Here is a 15743-nt window from a genome sequence, read left to right as displayed (position 1 = left end):
CTCTGTAGAGCAAGGTCCTGAGGGCAGTAGGACTGGGTGCAGAGGGTAAGACACCAGCACAGGTGGAGGAGATTGTCTTGGAAAGCAGCAGTGCTCTGCTGTAGTGATGGGTGGGAAGGAAGAAAGGCTGGTTTTAGATTTGATGGGAGGAAGTTAAGGGCATTTTCATTAAGTGATCTCTATTTTCTAGCTGAAATAAGAAAGACCTCTGCTGAGGAAGGGTGGTGGTTGCTTGAGAGGCCTGAGGGAAATGCGAAAGTACTGAAACAGCCCCCATCTGGGCCGGGGTGGGAGCCAGAACCCGCTGGTGAGACCCAGGAGAACTGGATAGTATTGGAACCCAGTCGGTGTTGGCAGTGATGATTATGTACTGGCCCTGATCCTGCACTGTTATTTTTCACCATGATTCCTTAGCAGCTGGCGTATAGTGCCAACAAGATGGAATTTGGGATTCATTTAAGGTTCACCTGGACTCGGAGAAAGATCACCAATGAAAGAGGGAAGTAAGATACTAGCTAGTGAGCCATGGTCAGCGCGGTGAACCACAGAGTGTAAGCTAAATGGGCAAGAAAATGGGGCCAAGACATTGGAGATTTCCATGGACAGGTGACAGGACTGGGAGCAGGAGGGAGGGGAGGGGAGGGACGGAGGGGGAGAGGGAAAGGAAAGGGAAGAACAAGAATGACCGGAGTCAGAGAATGGCTTGCATGAATCTAAGTTATTAGAAGTAAAAGGGTGGTGGCAAGTTCAGATTATGGGCATGAGAGTGATCGAAAGCAGAGAAAGCATTGGTCTCTGCAGATGAGCGGGCCAGAGAACTCGGGACTTGTTGTTGGATTAGTTTTCACATGGAATCGAATTCACCCAGGACTTGGCTTGAAGAGGAAGACGGAATCAGATGGCAGTCTGTTTTGAATGAGAGGGGAGATTAGTACATGATTAGATGACATTGACCTAGAGGAATGACAGTGGTATAACAGCACGAATGACATGTGTCTCAAAGGAGAGTGCGATTTACAGGAGGGGGAGGAAGCGGTAGCCTGATGTAGCAGGAAAGATCAGGGAGAAAGCAGACACTCCCCGCTCCTTCACCGACACCCCACAGACTTCAGGCACATCATGTATGAGAGCCAGAGAAGCATCTCCTTGCAGGGGTCAGTGAACATCATCTCCCCAGTTTCCAGGTAGAGCCCATTTCCAATTAAGATAAAAAGGTGACAGAGGGCCGGCTGAGTGGCTCAGCTGGTTAAGAGCTCGCTCAAGAGTTTGAGCTCTGAGCAACAGCGGTTCGAGTCCAGCCCGAGCTGAGCTGCTGCTGAGCTGCCAACACGTGACAGGATGACTCAGCTTAAAAAACAAAAGGTGACGGGAATGTTCACTGAAGACAGTGAGATAGTAGAGAAGTTGTTTTGCTGCTAAACCCTGGAGGAAACAAAGATCAGGAAGGACTTACCTCTTGGGCAGTGGTATCCAAGAATGATGATAGTGTTTGGCTAGTCCCAAAGTTTTAACCCAAGCAGACATACCTCAGAGATACTGCAGGTTCAGTTCCAGACCACCGCAATAAAGTTAGTGTCACAATAAAGCAAGTCACACGAATTTTTAGTTTCCCAGTGTTATTAAAGTTATGCTTACACTATACTCTCATCTATCAAGTGTGCAATAGCATTATGTCTATTAGAAAAAACCAGCGTACCTATCTTATTTAAAAAATACTTTATTGCTAAAAAATGATAACCATCCAAGCCTTCAGTGAGTCATACTCTTTTTGGTAGTGGAGGGTCTTGCCTGGGTGTTGATGAAAATATGACATCTGTGAATAAAACAATGCATAATAAAACGTGGTATGCTGTTGGTTGTAGGGAGGGACCAGGAAGCCATTGCTGACTGGACTGATTTTAGTATTTCCAGATACTCCTGGTCCTAGGAGAGGGATGTTTCTGGCCTTTTTCTGTGAGGAAGCAGTCAGCTGTGACCTGCAGGTCATTGATTACCGTGTTCTGGAGAAAGGAATCTGGTTTCCGGTAAATTTGGGGAAACCTAATATTTGCTTGTTGGTTGAGTTCTCAGCTGTGAAAGCCATTGCCTTTTTGGGCCTTGCAGCATTTCCTAAAATACCTTTACGTACAAGACAGCAAAGCTAAAGATCTGAGTACTTCTCAGTTATCATACACCACCTCTGTATCAAAGCCTGCAGATAGAATCAGAAATACTGGTTCAAAGCTCTTGCCACCTGCCCTTTGTAGAGCTGTGGCCACATCCCTTTATCTCCTTGAACTCCAGATCCCTAACTTTAAGATGGATCTGATAATGGCTACTGTGCAGAATTAAAGTGAGAATTAGATTAGAAAATTTAGGTTAAATGCTCCACAACAGACCCTAGCAAACAGGCATTCAATCAAAGTGATGGTTTGTTTCTTCATTCATATTTAGATTTTTGTTCTTTTTCTCATGCATTCCTTCTTTTCTAAATAAAATTGTTCTCAAACATCTGATATATCAGTTTTTATTTGGGAACTTCTGTATTTTTTTTTCCAGCTTTCTGTAGTCTAGAGGAAAATCTTACACTGTTCTCTTGAGAGAGCTTAGCACATTTTTGCCTCCAGTTTCTTTGCAATTGTTAATGAGTTCATTGAAAGTTCAGTTGTCTCCCATTTTCATTTCTTTTCTGTTATTTGCTTTCCGGAAGCATATGTCAATTCCTTTTCTTCTCCACTTTCCACTCATTCAGATTTGCCTTATTATCTTTGCTGACTTCCTTTCTTTCAAAAATATGTTGCTGTTACTCTAATTAAGATTTTCAAATGTCTTCAGTTTGTAAATATATCAATGCCACAGTTTTTTGTATCTGATGGGGGAAAGGACCGGGAGGGAATGCTGTATTTGTGCAGAATAAGCCTGTACTTCCCCTCTGAAATGAACTGAAAGAATGATGAATACTTAATACTTTGCACCACAAATTCATATTAGAAATGAACCTAGAATTTGAATCTAGTAAAATTGCTTTGGTAATTTTTTGCTGCAAGGTTGACAGCAGTGCTTAACTGAGAATCTGCTTGGTACCTAAAATGCTATTACACAGATTCCCACTGTTTACGGTGCTAAGTATAGGGTGCCCTGTGCTTCAAAGTATAAATAAAAATGACTTGAGAATTGTAAGTGCAAATACAGGTATGAGAGAATAACTCCTGAAACTGTCTCCCGGCAGCCATGTTGTTGCTCTTGCAATATTTGTGCTCCCCATGCTTCAAAACGGCCAATATTCATTCCATAGATCAGAGTTTGGAGTAAGGAAAGGCTTATTAATCAAGAAGGCACCAACCGAGAAGATGGGAGCTGTCAATAGCTCCTTAAATCCATCTTAAGAGTGCCTCAAGTTCAAGCATCTTTTATGTCCAGGGAAGGAGGGGGGCGGGGCAGGAGTGGTATCCAAGGAAGAGCAGAAAAGCTCCCCATCTGTCCCCCAGGGGGTTCCCTTAAATCTTTGATAAATAGTCATTGTTCTGTACACACCTCCCCACCTCTTCAGGAAACGTTCCTTCTGACAAGGGGCTGTTTTTGCAAAATGCTCAAGCCTGAAGCAGAATTCCTCTGGTCAGTGAGCACATATATGTAGCAGGAGCTATTAGCCTGAGTCAGAGAGAGACAGAGAGGGTTCAGCTCCAAAGGGAGCAGTTCACTCTGTTACGATATTTGAATGAACCTATTGCCTCTGTATTAAGCAATTTCATAGCAATCTGCTGTCTTTTTTGGAACATTCATCATACAGATAATCATAAGTATGTGTCGCAGTCGCCCTTAGACTGTAAGTCCCGTGAAGACGAGGGCAGGGGCTGGTTTCAGTGCCTGATACGTATTCCTGGTACATATTTGTAGGAAAGAATTGAACTACAGACTTTATAGTTTTATATTTCCAACTACTTGGACAAAACCGTTTGGCTATTCTGCCAGCACCTCAAAATCAGTTCATCTAAAACCTAACATGTTCCACATAAAACTCGATTTCCATGTTCTTATTTGGGGTTAATGGTACCATCAGTTTTCTAGTTACCCAAGCTTGACACCTTCACACTATGCCAGCTTTAATCACAGTGAAGTACAATTTTGATTATTTCACACCTTTCAAATACGTTCCGTGGCGGTTCTTCAGCCTTGAATCCAAGCTCCCTCAGCCTCACTTCCTGACCTTATTCTCCCCTTCCTCCAGCGTGCACCATATGCTGCTGTCAGAGCGTGACTGGGGTCCCTCTGCGGCCCTTTCAGTGATCCCGGCACCGCGCACCGAGAGGGGCTCCTCACGGCCTCACGGCCATTTACTCCACCTCCTCTGGAGGGAAAATGCCTGAAGTCAGTACTGTTCCCCAGCTTACACCCCCTCCGCACCCTGAGCCTTTTTGATTCCTGGGATTGAATGAAGCATTTTCATTTTCTCTATCTGAAATCATACTCTTTGTTCACACACTTTGAGGAACAAAGCCATCGAACTGTCTTTTTCGAAATTCTTCACTCGCGTAAGAAAATACTTTTAACAAGTTAAAAACATATTCTAAGATATTTCCAACAAGAAGTAAGTGATGGCTGACCTTCAGGCTTATTGCTCAGAGTGAAGTGAAGGTCCTGTGAGTGACAAGTGAGGCTTCTACCCAGAAGCGGTGGCATCAGGGCCTGTCATTAACCTTTTCCTCTCTGAATTCCTCTGATGAAAGGGTCCTAGGGGCTCAGTGTGCGGCAGAGTCACATCTTGTTAAATGTCAGGATCATTTTACATCTACATCCACATTTAAATAGATACATTATTTTTTTTTCCTGACATTCTGTGCTTTTGCAACTGAAGACATCTGTTCAGGGCTCTAGACCCTCCATAACATACAAGCACAACTTTGACAAGGTTTTTTTTGCCAGGGTGTAACACTAGTTTTTAAATTTTGTTTTCTTTAGTAATCCTTAGACGAGGTCACTGTGAACGTGCTCATCAGAGTTGGGCACTTGAATACTTACATGGGAGACATTTTAACAACATTTAACTCAGGCAGCATCATTGAGTGATGCCTTTCTTCATTTCAGCATGGGGTAGTGGAATAATTGCTATCTAAGCAGGAAGTCAGAAAGCATACCCTCTGTTCTCTAGCTAAGAGCTGTGCATGGTCATTGAAAGGTCTAGATCCAGTGCCCTCATTGATAAAATAAGTGATTAGCTCTTTTCGCTCACTGTGTTTTAGAGATCGTCCGTATCAATAATTTAAATATGCTTCATTATTTTTCACCTCTCAACATACGTTAGTGTATGAATGTCATCGTTTATCTGGTCTGCCTCATGCAGGTGGGTGTCGTTTCCACTCTTCTGTTGTTATAAACATTGTAATTAACCTCCTTGTACATATGCCCTTGCGCACCTGGGAGTCACAAGTAGGATAATTTTCTTAGGAAAAAAATTATCTCATCAAATGATATATGCAGTTTTATTTCAGATACAGACTGCTGGATTGCATTTGTTTTATATTTCCACAAACAGTGTATGGAGAGGCCTGCTTTCTAACCTTTACCAATTCTAATTTTTTGTATTATTGCCATACTAATAGGTGAAAAATGATCTCTCCGTGATGTTTTTGGAATATTTTAAATTATGAATAAGGCTGAGCTCAGATTATAGCCTCTGTATAAAAACCTCATTTACTTATTTTTATGAAGAGTTTCCTAAACATATCATTTGCCTGTTTTTTTTGTTTTTTAAATAAAATTGTTAGTCATCTTCATACTGAATCATAATGTTCTTTATTTTTTTTAAAAAATCGATCTTAGGGAATACCTGTGTTTCAATTTTTTTTTTTCAGTTTTCCCTTTTTGTTTATGTGTACACTTTGGGTGTTTAGATTTTTCTTAGGGAAGATCTTTTCATTCCAGAACTAAGGACAAAGATATTTGTCCATGTTGTCTGCTATACTTTTGTAATTTAATATTTTAATGAAATGTTTGAGCCACTTGGAATTTATTTTGGTGTAAGTAGCAGAGTGGGATCCAAATAAACTACCATCACCACAGTAGTTATAAGTATTTTCCTACCCTCTCCTTATTTGAAATGGCACATTTATCATATATTATAAATTGAGCTTTGATGCATATTTGATATGAATTTGCCAAGAGCAGTTTATACTATATATTATTTTTCATGCTTATTTGATCACAGAACCAACCTCTTTCTCTGTCTCTCTCTCTCTCTCTCTCTCTCTCTCTCACACACACACACACACACACACACACACAGTTCTGTGGTATTCATTCATTTGGGAAATTCTGTCTTATTGAAGTTTTTGTTTTTTTTTTTTTAATATGTTCATTAATACAATCTGAGTCTTTGCTATAATATTTTGTAATGACAAACTCATTCGGTTACTTTTAAGTCTTGTGTCTTAAGTACGATTGCATTCCGAAAATAGTTGTGACCTTTTTATTTGAGATCAGTAAATGAGCAGACAAGTAACTTATATTTCCTGAATTTTGCCAGTTGTTTACATTACTTTTAAAAATGAAAGAGCTGTTATAAAAAATTCCAGAAGAAGGTGAATTAGATATCTTTAAAAGTTAAACTAAATGAGTATTAATGTTGAAATCATTTCTTACAACCGAATCTAAATCATATGAACTTTCAAAAATTAAAAATTAGTAACAATATCATATGATCCATTACAGTATATTTATATTGCCACATTTTCTTGGTTGTTGACATAATTAAAATAGTACCATGGTTTATACGTAACATCCAGTGATGGATTTTTTAAAAAACTGGAGAGTTCATGAATTTTTTTTTAATTTTACAAATATCTCTGTAACTTTGTTTTCTATAAGACATGAAATTAGATTCCAGCTTGTATACAATGTAATAGTGTGATAATTATGGTTTATACATTCAAATCTATCTGTACACTTTTTTTTTTTCACTCAAGCTTTGAAAATATCGCTTTATATAGCCCCATGGTCTTTGCTCAGCATTGCAAGATGATTGTCCAGGCCCAAGCATACTTCAATTAGCAGGAGGGGCGCAGCAGCCTGCGATGGCAGTCACTGCTATCAGGCCTCTGGGCGCTAGTCCACATAGGAGGAAGAAGGAACAAAGTTATCAGTAAATGCCTCTTCTAATCCTGGAAACATCATAGCAGATGTCCACTTACGCTTTACTGGCCAGAAATGCATCACATCTTCCCTCCACACACAGCCCCACTCTGCCCCAGCTTTGCTGCAAGAGAGCCTCAGAAAACGAGGTTTGCACTTTTTCAGCCTCTGTAGTAGAAGCAGACAAGAGAATGGATACGTTACATTGGCCAATCAGCAATGTGTGCCATATTCGTGAAAAAGAATAGTCATCGTAATATTAAAAGTAATAGCTAATGTTTTTTGAGGCCTTACTGTGTGTGAGGCGCTAATCTAAGCTCTTTCCATATATTAGCTCACTTAATTCTCACGACAACCTTTTGAGGTAGATGCTGTTATTATCTCCATCTTAGAGATGAGGCAATGGCCCACATCTGATGAGTAAGAGCTAAGATTCAAGCCCAGCCCTTGGACGCCTTGAGTTTGCTCTTAAGTGTTCTGTTTTAGGAGGGAAAAAAGTGACAGTCCTTCTTTGTAAACAATTCTAATTTTTTTTTTCTTTCTAACATGTAAGGAAAAATATTTCAAATTGTGCAAATAATTAAGACTAGTGGAGAAAAAAAAACAAATATTAAAATGTTTTCTTTTAATTTAAAATCCCACTTATGGTTGAGCTAGTCATTTAATTACAGTATAAAAGAGAACTGTTCTAATTATCATTTTATCAGTTAAGTCCCAGTGAAAATTAGCTTTCTAACTTCTTTGACTCAAACAAATTTTTAGGTTCACATCTAGATTAAGATAAGTTCAAAGAATTTGTTTCAAGTCATTCCTGTCTGTTTGCTGTCTACTTTAAGAAGCATTTTGAGCTTTGTTCTATAAGGTTAAAGACTGAACTAAGTTCCCAAGTAAAACAAATACAGTCTGGTTCCCAGAAGGTCTGTAACCAGCAGCATAGTGCAATAATTTACGTGGGGTTTTTTTGTTGTTGTTTTTTTTAGGGCAGGAATCTCATGTTTGTTTTAGGAAGAATTGGGATACACTGTGAGCCTGTGAATTTTGTGCATCGACTGCACACTTTCAATAATTCTTTGGAGACACTGAGCGTTCCTTCCCTGTCTCCACTCAGATTCCACGTGGTTATCCTTCTATCTCGTGCTAACTGAAAGCATATAAAAAGTGGTGAGATGTGTTAAGCTAAGTGCAATGAGTTAGTGGAAGAAAAACCACCACAGAAACAGAACAAAGGAAAACTCATCAATACAGAGAACAGATTGGTGATTGCTAAAGAGGAGAGGGCTTGGGGGTCGGGCAAAATGGGTGAAAAGGATCAAGAGGTACAAACTTCCAGATACAAAATAAGTCATGGGCTGTAATGTACAGAATGGTGACTACGGTTAATAATATTATATTGCAAATAAACTCCTCCTCTTCCTCCTCAGTTGTCTTTACTGGCAGGATTTTTTTTTTTAATTTTATTGGGGAATTGGGGGAAGGGAACAGACAAGTTGCTGTCCTTTTGTTCTTCAGTCTAGTTGTGGAGGACGTCGTTTCACTGGCCCATGTTGGTATTATCATTGCGTTCTTCCTGGGTGAGGCAGATCGGTTGCCAGCCATTGGATGGCAGGCTCTTGGCAGCTCACAGCAGCTGCCAGCCGCTCACAGTAGCTCACAGCAACCCACTGCAGCAGGGACTGCAGCCTACGCCGTTGCAGGTGATTCGTGGCAGCCCAGCTCCAGGTTGATCTGTTTTTCATGATCTTAGCTGTAGAGGGCACAGCGTCACTGGCCCATGTGGGATTCGAACCAGGGCCCTGCTGCTTAGAGCTGGTGTCCCAATCCAGCTCTTAACCAATGCGCCACTTGGCCAGCCCAGGAATTTTTTTTTTCAGTTACTTTGTATTAATGTAATTTCTGCAAATTCCTCAATGAAATAAAATAGGCTCATAGCTTTTCTCATAGAAAAATTATCTTCTTTCTCTTCTCAACTCCCTCCTACTTCTCAGAGGTAACTACTTTTAATTCTTAGGGTTTTTATCTGGTATTTGCCTCTTACCTATTTCTAGATAATATGTTTAGACTATCATTTGTCAATTTATTCATTTTAGACCCTACTGAGTTCCTGAGAAGCGTTTGAAGATTTAGTTTCCTTATACCCTCTCCTCACTTGTACTCTCCTTTACCCCTACTGTCTTCATGTTATAAGTGCCTCACAATCGATAGACAAAAGAATAGCCAGTGTATATAATATTGCAACTGTGTAAATATTCCTCACCCCTCCATTTACATCCATGATTGTTTTCTGTTGGACAATCATGTTATTTCCAGGTTCATACTAACAATTCTTTTTTAAATCTGCTTAGTATTTGTGTACACCTGCCACTATTTTATCCAAATTCTCAGATGTGTCTGACTCTGTCCTTAGCAAGCCCACCCGCAGTGTGCCTTCCTCTTATCGGTTCTGCTCTAGAAATATCCTTAACTCTCCCTTCTCCATTTCCCACGACACCGTGCAGTTTTTTACAATATCAGCTACAAATTAAACAAGGTGACATGTTACCAAGACACAGCGAAGCTTTGACTATTGCAGTTAGTGTATTTATTTAAAAGAGTTTTCACAGCAGGAGAGAGGTGATAAATATTTTGAATATAAATTGACTTATAGTTAGAAAAATTGAATTCTAGTCTCCAATAAAAAATGACTAATTTTTATTTCTCTGGTTTGTATTAGAATAATGTAAATATGAATTATTTCAATACTCTGTTATGCTTCACTTTTGTTTTTGTTCCTATCTTGTGCCCTTGTTGGCTATTTCTTCTCCCAGGTGAGCTGTTCCCTCCCCAGCCTTTGTCGCGGCCAACACCTGCCGTTCGTCAGGTCATAACTCCCTCAGAGCCTCCCAGCTCCAGGAGTTCATATAGATCCCTCCCATGCCTGCGTGGTCTTCTGCTTCCTGAGAGCAGAAAACATTTCTTGGTAACACTTTGGGTCCAGGTATCCTTAGTGTCTGATAACGTCTTGGTACATAGTAAGCCCTCAGCAAACATGTGTGGAATGAATATTCTAAATGCATTTTTAAAATATAGAAAAACGTCTTTATTATATATCTTCATGTTCCACATTGGAATATTTTAATCCTCTACTAGAGTTTGCCTTAGAAACGAAGTTATGTATGATTTTGTCCTTTGTTAAGAATATAATCAAATACACTATACAATATTTATTTAATTTATAATGTATCTAAAACAATTTTTGAAACATAATCAGCAGATATTTCATAAACTTCCTGTGATGTACTTAGTATACAGTTCATTTATGAATTTATTTCCCTATATTTTTTCTATCACTTAGCAATTTGCCAAGTGCTTTAGTTTCTATTACCCCATTTGGTCCTCTCATTAACCCTAGGCAGGCATTCTCTCTACTACACGTGTCAGGAATGATTATGGAACTAGTCTAGGGTCACACAGGTCATTAGCTGAGAGCTCAGACTACAATGCCTGTCTTCGCACATCAATATTGTATTCTTTCCATTATGCGTGTGGGCGTGAAGGCCAAGAAAAGCTCTGGGAGGCTAGAGTAGGGATAGAGGTTCCAGGGGGAGAGTGATGGACAGGAGAGGGTATGTTCGCGGAGAAACACGGGCAGTTATGTTCAGGCAAAGAATCGGTTGTGATGTTGGGAGTAAGACAGAGAATTAGAAGAGCAATTCTAATCAGCGTCAGGCGTGAGTGAAAGAGCTGGGACTTCATGTTGCGGGAAATAAGAGATACTGAGAATGTTTGACTGGGGGTTCGAAGATCATAATTCTGCTTTGGGACTTCTCAGTACTGTATGAGATGAATAGAATTAGGGAGAAACTGGAAGCAGTGGGACTCCAGGCAACTCATGCAGCATTTCAAGTGAAAAATAATTCAACCCTGGACCACCAACATCAAGTTTAGTCAGAAATGGGAACAATGGGTCAATGCATGAGATACCTGGAAATGTGTGTTAACAGAGCTTGCCAGCTGAATGGACGTTTGAGACAAGGGGAAAGGAAGAAACCAAGCTGTTGCTTACAGGGTGGGACGGTACTCCTGTGACTCCCTGGCCCCAGCCCTCACCTGTGACCTTCATTCTCCTGCGTGATTATGCCTTCCAGCTGACCACGTGGTGCCACATTTGTTATCTAGTCAATGCAATGCACATTTTCTATGTAATACTAGCCTTATGCTGGGTATTAAAGATAAGTGAACACCACTTCCCTGCCCTCAATGAACTCATGGTCTAACGGTAGGAACCGTCAAGTAAACAATATTGAAAAGGATGTATTGCTATATGTACCACATGCCATGAGGACACAGGGCCCCCCCACACAGGTCAGGTCTTGAAAGAGAAGAATGAGTGAGTTTGATGAAGAAAGTAAGAAGGATGTTTTGTGTACAGATAGCAGCATGTTCAAAGGCATGAACATGGAACCATGGTATAAATTGTAGTTGAGCCTAAGTGTCAGCATCTGTCTCCTAAAATCAGTGGGATTATCTTGCCTAATCCTAATATAATGATCATACTCAGGTATCTTAACATTGATCCAATATAATTATTCAATATCCAGTGCATTTTGAAGTATCTTCAGTTATCCCATTAATGTCATTTATAACCTTATTATAAGCCAAGAGCTAATCAAAGTTTGTATGCTGCATTTAGTTGTTTAATGTAGAGTGGTTCTCTAACCTTTTCTTTATTTTTCTCTTGGCCTTTGATGATATTGATGATTTTTAATAACCCAGGCCAGCTGTTTCACAGAATATGCCTCACTTTGAATTTGTCTGATTGTTTCCCCACAGTTAGATCCACGTTAAGTACTTTTGTGCCAAGTACTACACAAGTTGTAATGGACTGTCTCAGTGCATCACTTCAGAAGGCAGTTGTCAGTGTGCCCCGTCACTGGCTATGTCAAATTTAATTATTTGAGTAAGGTTATATCTGCCAGTTTTCTCCACATCCTGTCCCCTCACAGCCTTTTGTGTAAAAATCCATTCCCATTATTAGTTATTTAGCGCTCAAATTATCCTACATTTGGCTGAGGCACCCTTCAGTCTGGCCCCCTGGCTTTCGGACATATGCCTGTCTGACTTTGAGCGCTTTCTTATTTGCTGGCACAACAATATGTTCCTGGTTCATTTCACCATGTCTTGGACTCAGCCCTAAAATCAGCCATTTCTCTAAGTATTAGTGAGTAATGATATTTAGAAACCAAGATCCAAGAATTAGGTGTGCTCATTGCTACTGCGATGTCATTACTTCTGGGCTCTTTGGTACCACAAAGCTAGGAAAAGTGTTTTTTAAAAACCCTCTGCGTGTATGATACCTGCAACTCCAGTCCAGCACTTCATGATTCTGCCCCTCAGCCTGCTGTCGCATCCTGGCACTTACTTTCCCGCAGTGAGCACCCCTGCCACCAGCGTCAGCACATTTACCCACCTGTTCAGTCTCGTAATGCACACACAATACAGACGGTGCCAAAACATGTGTACACATTTTAAGAAAGGAAAACTGTATTAAAATTGTAATACTCGATATATGCCGATAATAAAAGATGAATACAGGTCACGTTTGACTTCGGCATTTACAAGAGATGCTCAAAGTGGTTACCATCAGCGTCCAGACACCTCTGATTATGGTGAACTACTGCTGGAGCAACGCTGACCAGAATGTCCACTTGTGTATATTTTTTGGCACCCCCATTAGTTTCCAAAGCACCGTAACAATACCACTGCCAACAGCATTTGGTTGTATTATATATACTCCTTCGTATTTGACTAAGGAAAGTTCAAATTTTCTCTGTAGTTTTCTTCTCCTTAAAGTGTATGCCATTAACCGCATGCTCATTTTCTTAAAGATTTACATTTTTAAAATGTTTCTGCTCAAGAGTGTGATCTCTGAGCAACAGGGTTGCTGGTTTGATTCCCGGCCCGAGCTGCACTGCCGCTAAGTTGCCAACAGGTGGCAGGATGGCTCAGCAAAAAAAAAACCAAAAAACAAAGAGTGTTCTCTTACTCATAAAATATATTCACTACCTTAAATATTTGGCATTAATTGTAGTTCTTTTTAGGAAAAATATAGTTGCGTTTGAGTATAAATTTTCAAAGATAGCTAGGTGGTTACTATTAAAGTGTCTGAAACATTTAACATATTTTAATTAAAATAGCCATCAAAGCACTAAAGAATTAAATTTACATGTAAATTGACAATCTCCAAATACTCTATTTCTCAGCCACCTTTTGAGTTCACTTAGAAGGTTTTGTACTTTTCTAAAAATATGAATTAAAACCAGATGGAAAAGGGGTCGATGCATAGTCATATTTATATACCTGTTTGTAAACTGTAAATAAGTGTGTTATCTGCATTCGTTTGTCATCTGTTCCCTATAAAGGGATTGCATCTCACAGAAAAAGAAAGAAAGAAAGAAAGAAAGAAAGAAAGAAAGAAAGAAAGAAAGAAAGAAAGAAAAGTTCCAAAGGAAAATAGTTTTCTATTACTTGAGACATAACTGTGTACCAGCCATACAATTTCCTGGAGAATGCCTCCAAATAAAGCCTCGCAAGGGACAAAAAAGTCTTTGGTGTTCCGTTGTATTTAGGTTGGGCCACTAGGTTTTTTGAAGCTTTTGTTTCTGCTTCCTTTAAATAATAATTTAGCATTGACAACTATACATAACCATGATTATTACAAGAAAATCTGATATTTGTAGAGAGAACGGCTCCATCACCACGTCTTCATTAATCACATACAGAATGTCAACTTAAACTTATCATCGTGTATTGCTGTCTTTTAGATTTTTGAGAGCGTTTTGGTTTATTTTTCATTATAGATAAGATTTTCATACATTCTGTAAACATTTGTAGTAATTGTTGTATGTCACCTAAAGTTAGGGGATGGTTATCCTCTGATATGAAGCATCAGTAGCCGGGAGCATGTTCACAAAAGTTAGTGTGGAAATGCAATTTTACACTATAAGTTTAGACAGCCAGAGTATCCGTAACGCCAACGAAAACACTCCCACACCTGGTCAATTTTAGAACAGAAGCTGAAGCTTTGAAAATAACCCAGTTCTACAAGGGAAATATGATAGATGAGAATCTGAGACGCAGTCATGACGAGAACCACATTCCACTTAAGGATATTGTGTTGCTGGACTATAAAAGCAGTGCTCTGAAGGGACTTGATGGAACTCAGTCCTCTTTAGTGGACAGTAACATAGGCTCTAATGAGACAGGTTTCATTAAAAGGTGTTTGATTTATGCGGGTTAAAGTCCTAACATATTTTGAAATGGCTGGCTTGGTCCTGGCATCTGATCCTTTCCCCCATCATCCCCATCACCGGTTTCTGTGTGTGCTTTGACATTGCTATGGTAACCCCGAGGGCTGATGGAATTCCCTGCATCTCTTTCCACAGAGGGTGATGAGACAGGAGTGATGGATAGTCTGCTGGAGGCCTTGCAGTCGGGGGCTGCCTTCCGCGACCGAAGGAAAAGGACACCGAAGCCAAAAGGTGAGCATTATACTTGTTTCATGTTACTTTCTAGGGAACGGTCACAAAGAACAACGCTTTTATATATTTTTTAATTCTTTTAAAGTCATATGTCAAGAATGCAGTGCTGTGGGCAACAGCTCCTCAGAAGTTTCATAACTTTTCTTAATCCTTCCCTGGCGATGACAAATGTCAGAGAGAGAAGCGTTCCCGTTGGCCAGTGTCAGCAGCACATTACAAATCAATGCACTGAGCCCAGGAAATCCCTATCAGTGTGACAAGTCTCATCTAAAGAACCATGTGTACTTGATCCCAGTGGAGTTTACAGTAGTGTAATTAAATGGGAAGTAAAAGTCATAACATTATTGCTTTGCGTCCAGATATATATTTAACCTTGGAAAAAAGTTTAATGCTGTTACACTTTTTGAGATGAACAGACCTCTATATTAAGTTTCTTTTCTTTTTAACAGATATTCGGCAGAGTCTCAGCCCAATGTCTCAGAGGCCTGTTCTGAAAGTTTGTAACCATGGTAATAAACCGTATTCATAAAGTGCACATTCTCTTATCTACTTTTATCCTGTTGATCTGTGATTTTAAGAGGCTGCTGTGAAATTTTCGAGTTTCAGTATAACTAAAGGAGTAGAAATGTGTGGCTGGACATGTTTGCTGAGATTGTGTGCTCATGCTCTCCACCCGACAGTATCGCCAGCGGTGGGGTCCAGGCTCTCATTTCAGGTCCCGAGTGAATGTTTTCTTCTTATTGTTTGAAGTTGCATCACTCATTTCTGATCAGTGTTGCCCAGTGTATCCTTTCAAAAGCATCGTGCTTTCATAATACTGTTTTAAGTAGTGGGTTTCTTCTACCTCAAGATACTGATATAGGATCCTGGTGTGTTGCTGGGATCATGATCTCGCAGTCACCAAAGAATGGAAATGCGGATTGGAGAGGCAAGGCTTAAGCAAGTACATTTTTATTGTGAAAAGCAAAGAGAAAAAGCATAAGAGAAAAGCTCTCCGGAGAGAGGGGGCGTCCAAGAGTTGAATGCCCCACAGGCTGGGCTGCGCTGGGAGTATAATATCTCTGAGTCAGAGCTGATTGGTCTCCTGTACCTGGGCAGTTAATTTTGGCGGGCTCTGCA

General features: G+C 40.0%; 1 protein-coding gene across 1 annotated transcript in view; it reads left to right on the top strand.

Annotated features, from left to right (window-relative positions):
- Positions 1-15743, top strand: part of DIAPH3 (diaphanous related formin 3) — a 398738-nt gene that overhangs the window by 279416 nt on the left and 103579 nt on the right. Inside the window, exons 21-22 of the mRNA XM_019655900.1 lie at positions 14529-14624; positions 15074-15133. Of these exons, the coding sequence (XP_019511445.1) occupies positions 14529-14624; positions 15074-15133 (156 nt within the window). The remainder of the gene's footprint in view (positions 1-14528; positions 14625-15073; positions 15134-15743) is intronic.

This window comes from Hipposideros armiger, unplaced genomic scaffold, assembly GCF_001890085.2.
Source record: "Hipposideros armiger isolate ML-2016 unplaced genomic scaffold, ASM189008v1 scaffold_251, whole genome shotgun sequence".
NCBI classification, from domain to species: Eukaryota; Metazoa; Chordata; class Mammalia; order Chiroptera; family Hipposideridae; genus Hipposideros; species Hipposideros armiger.
This window is presented reverse-complemented; position numbering and strand designations above follow the sequence as displayed.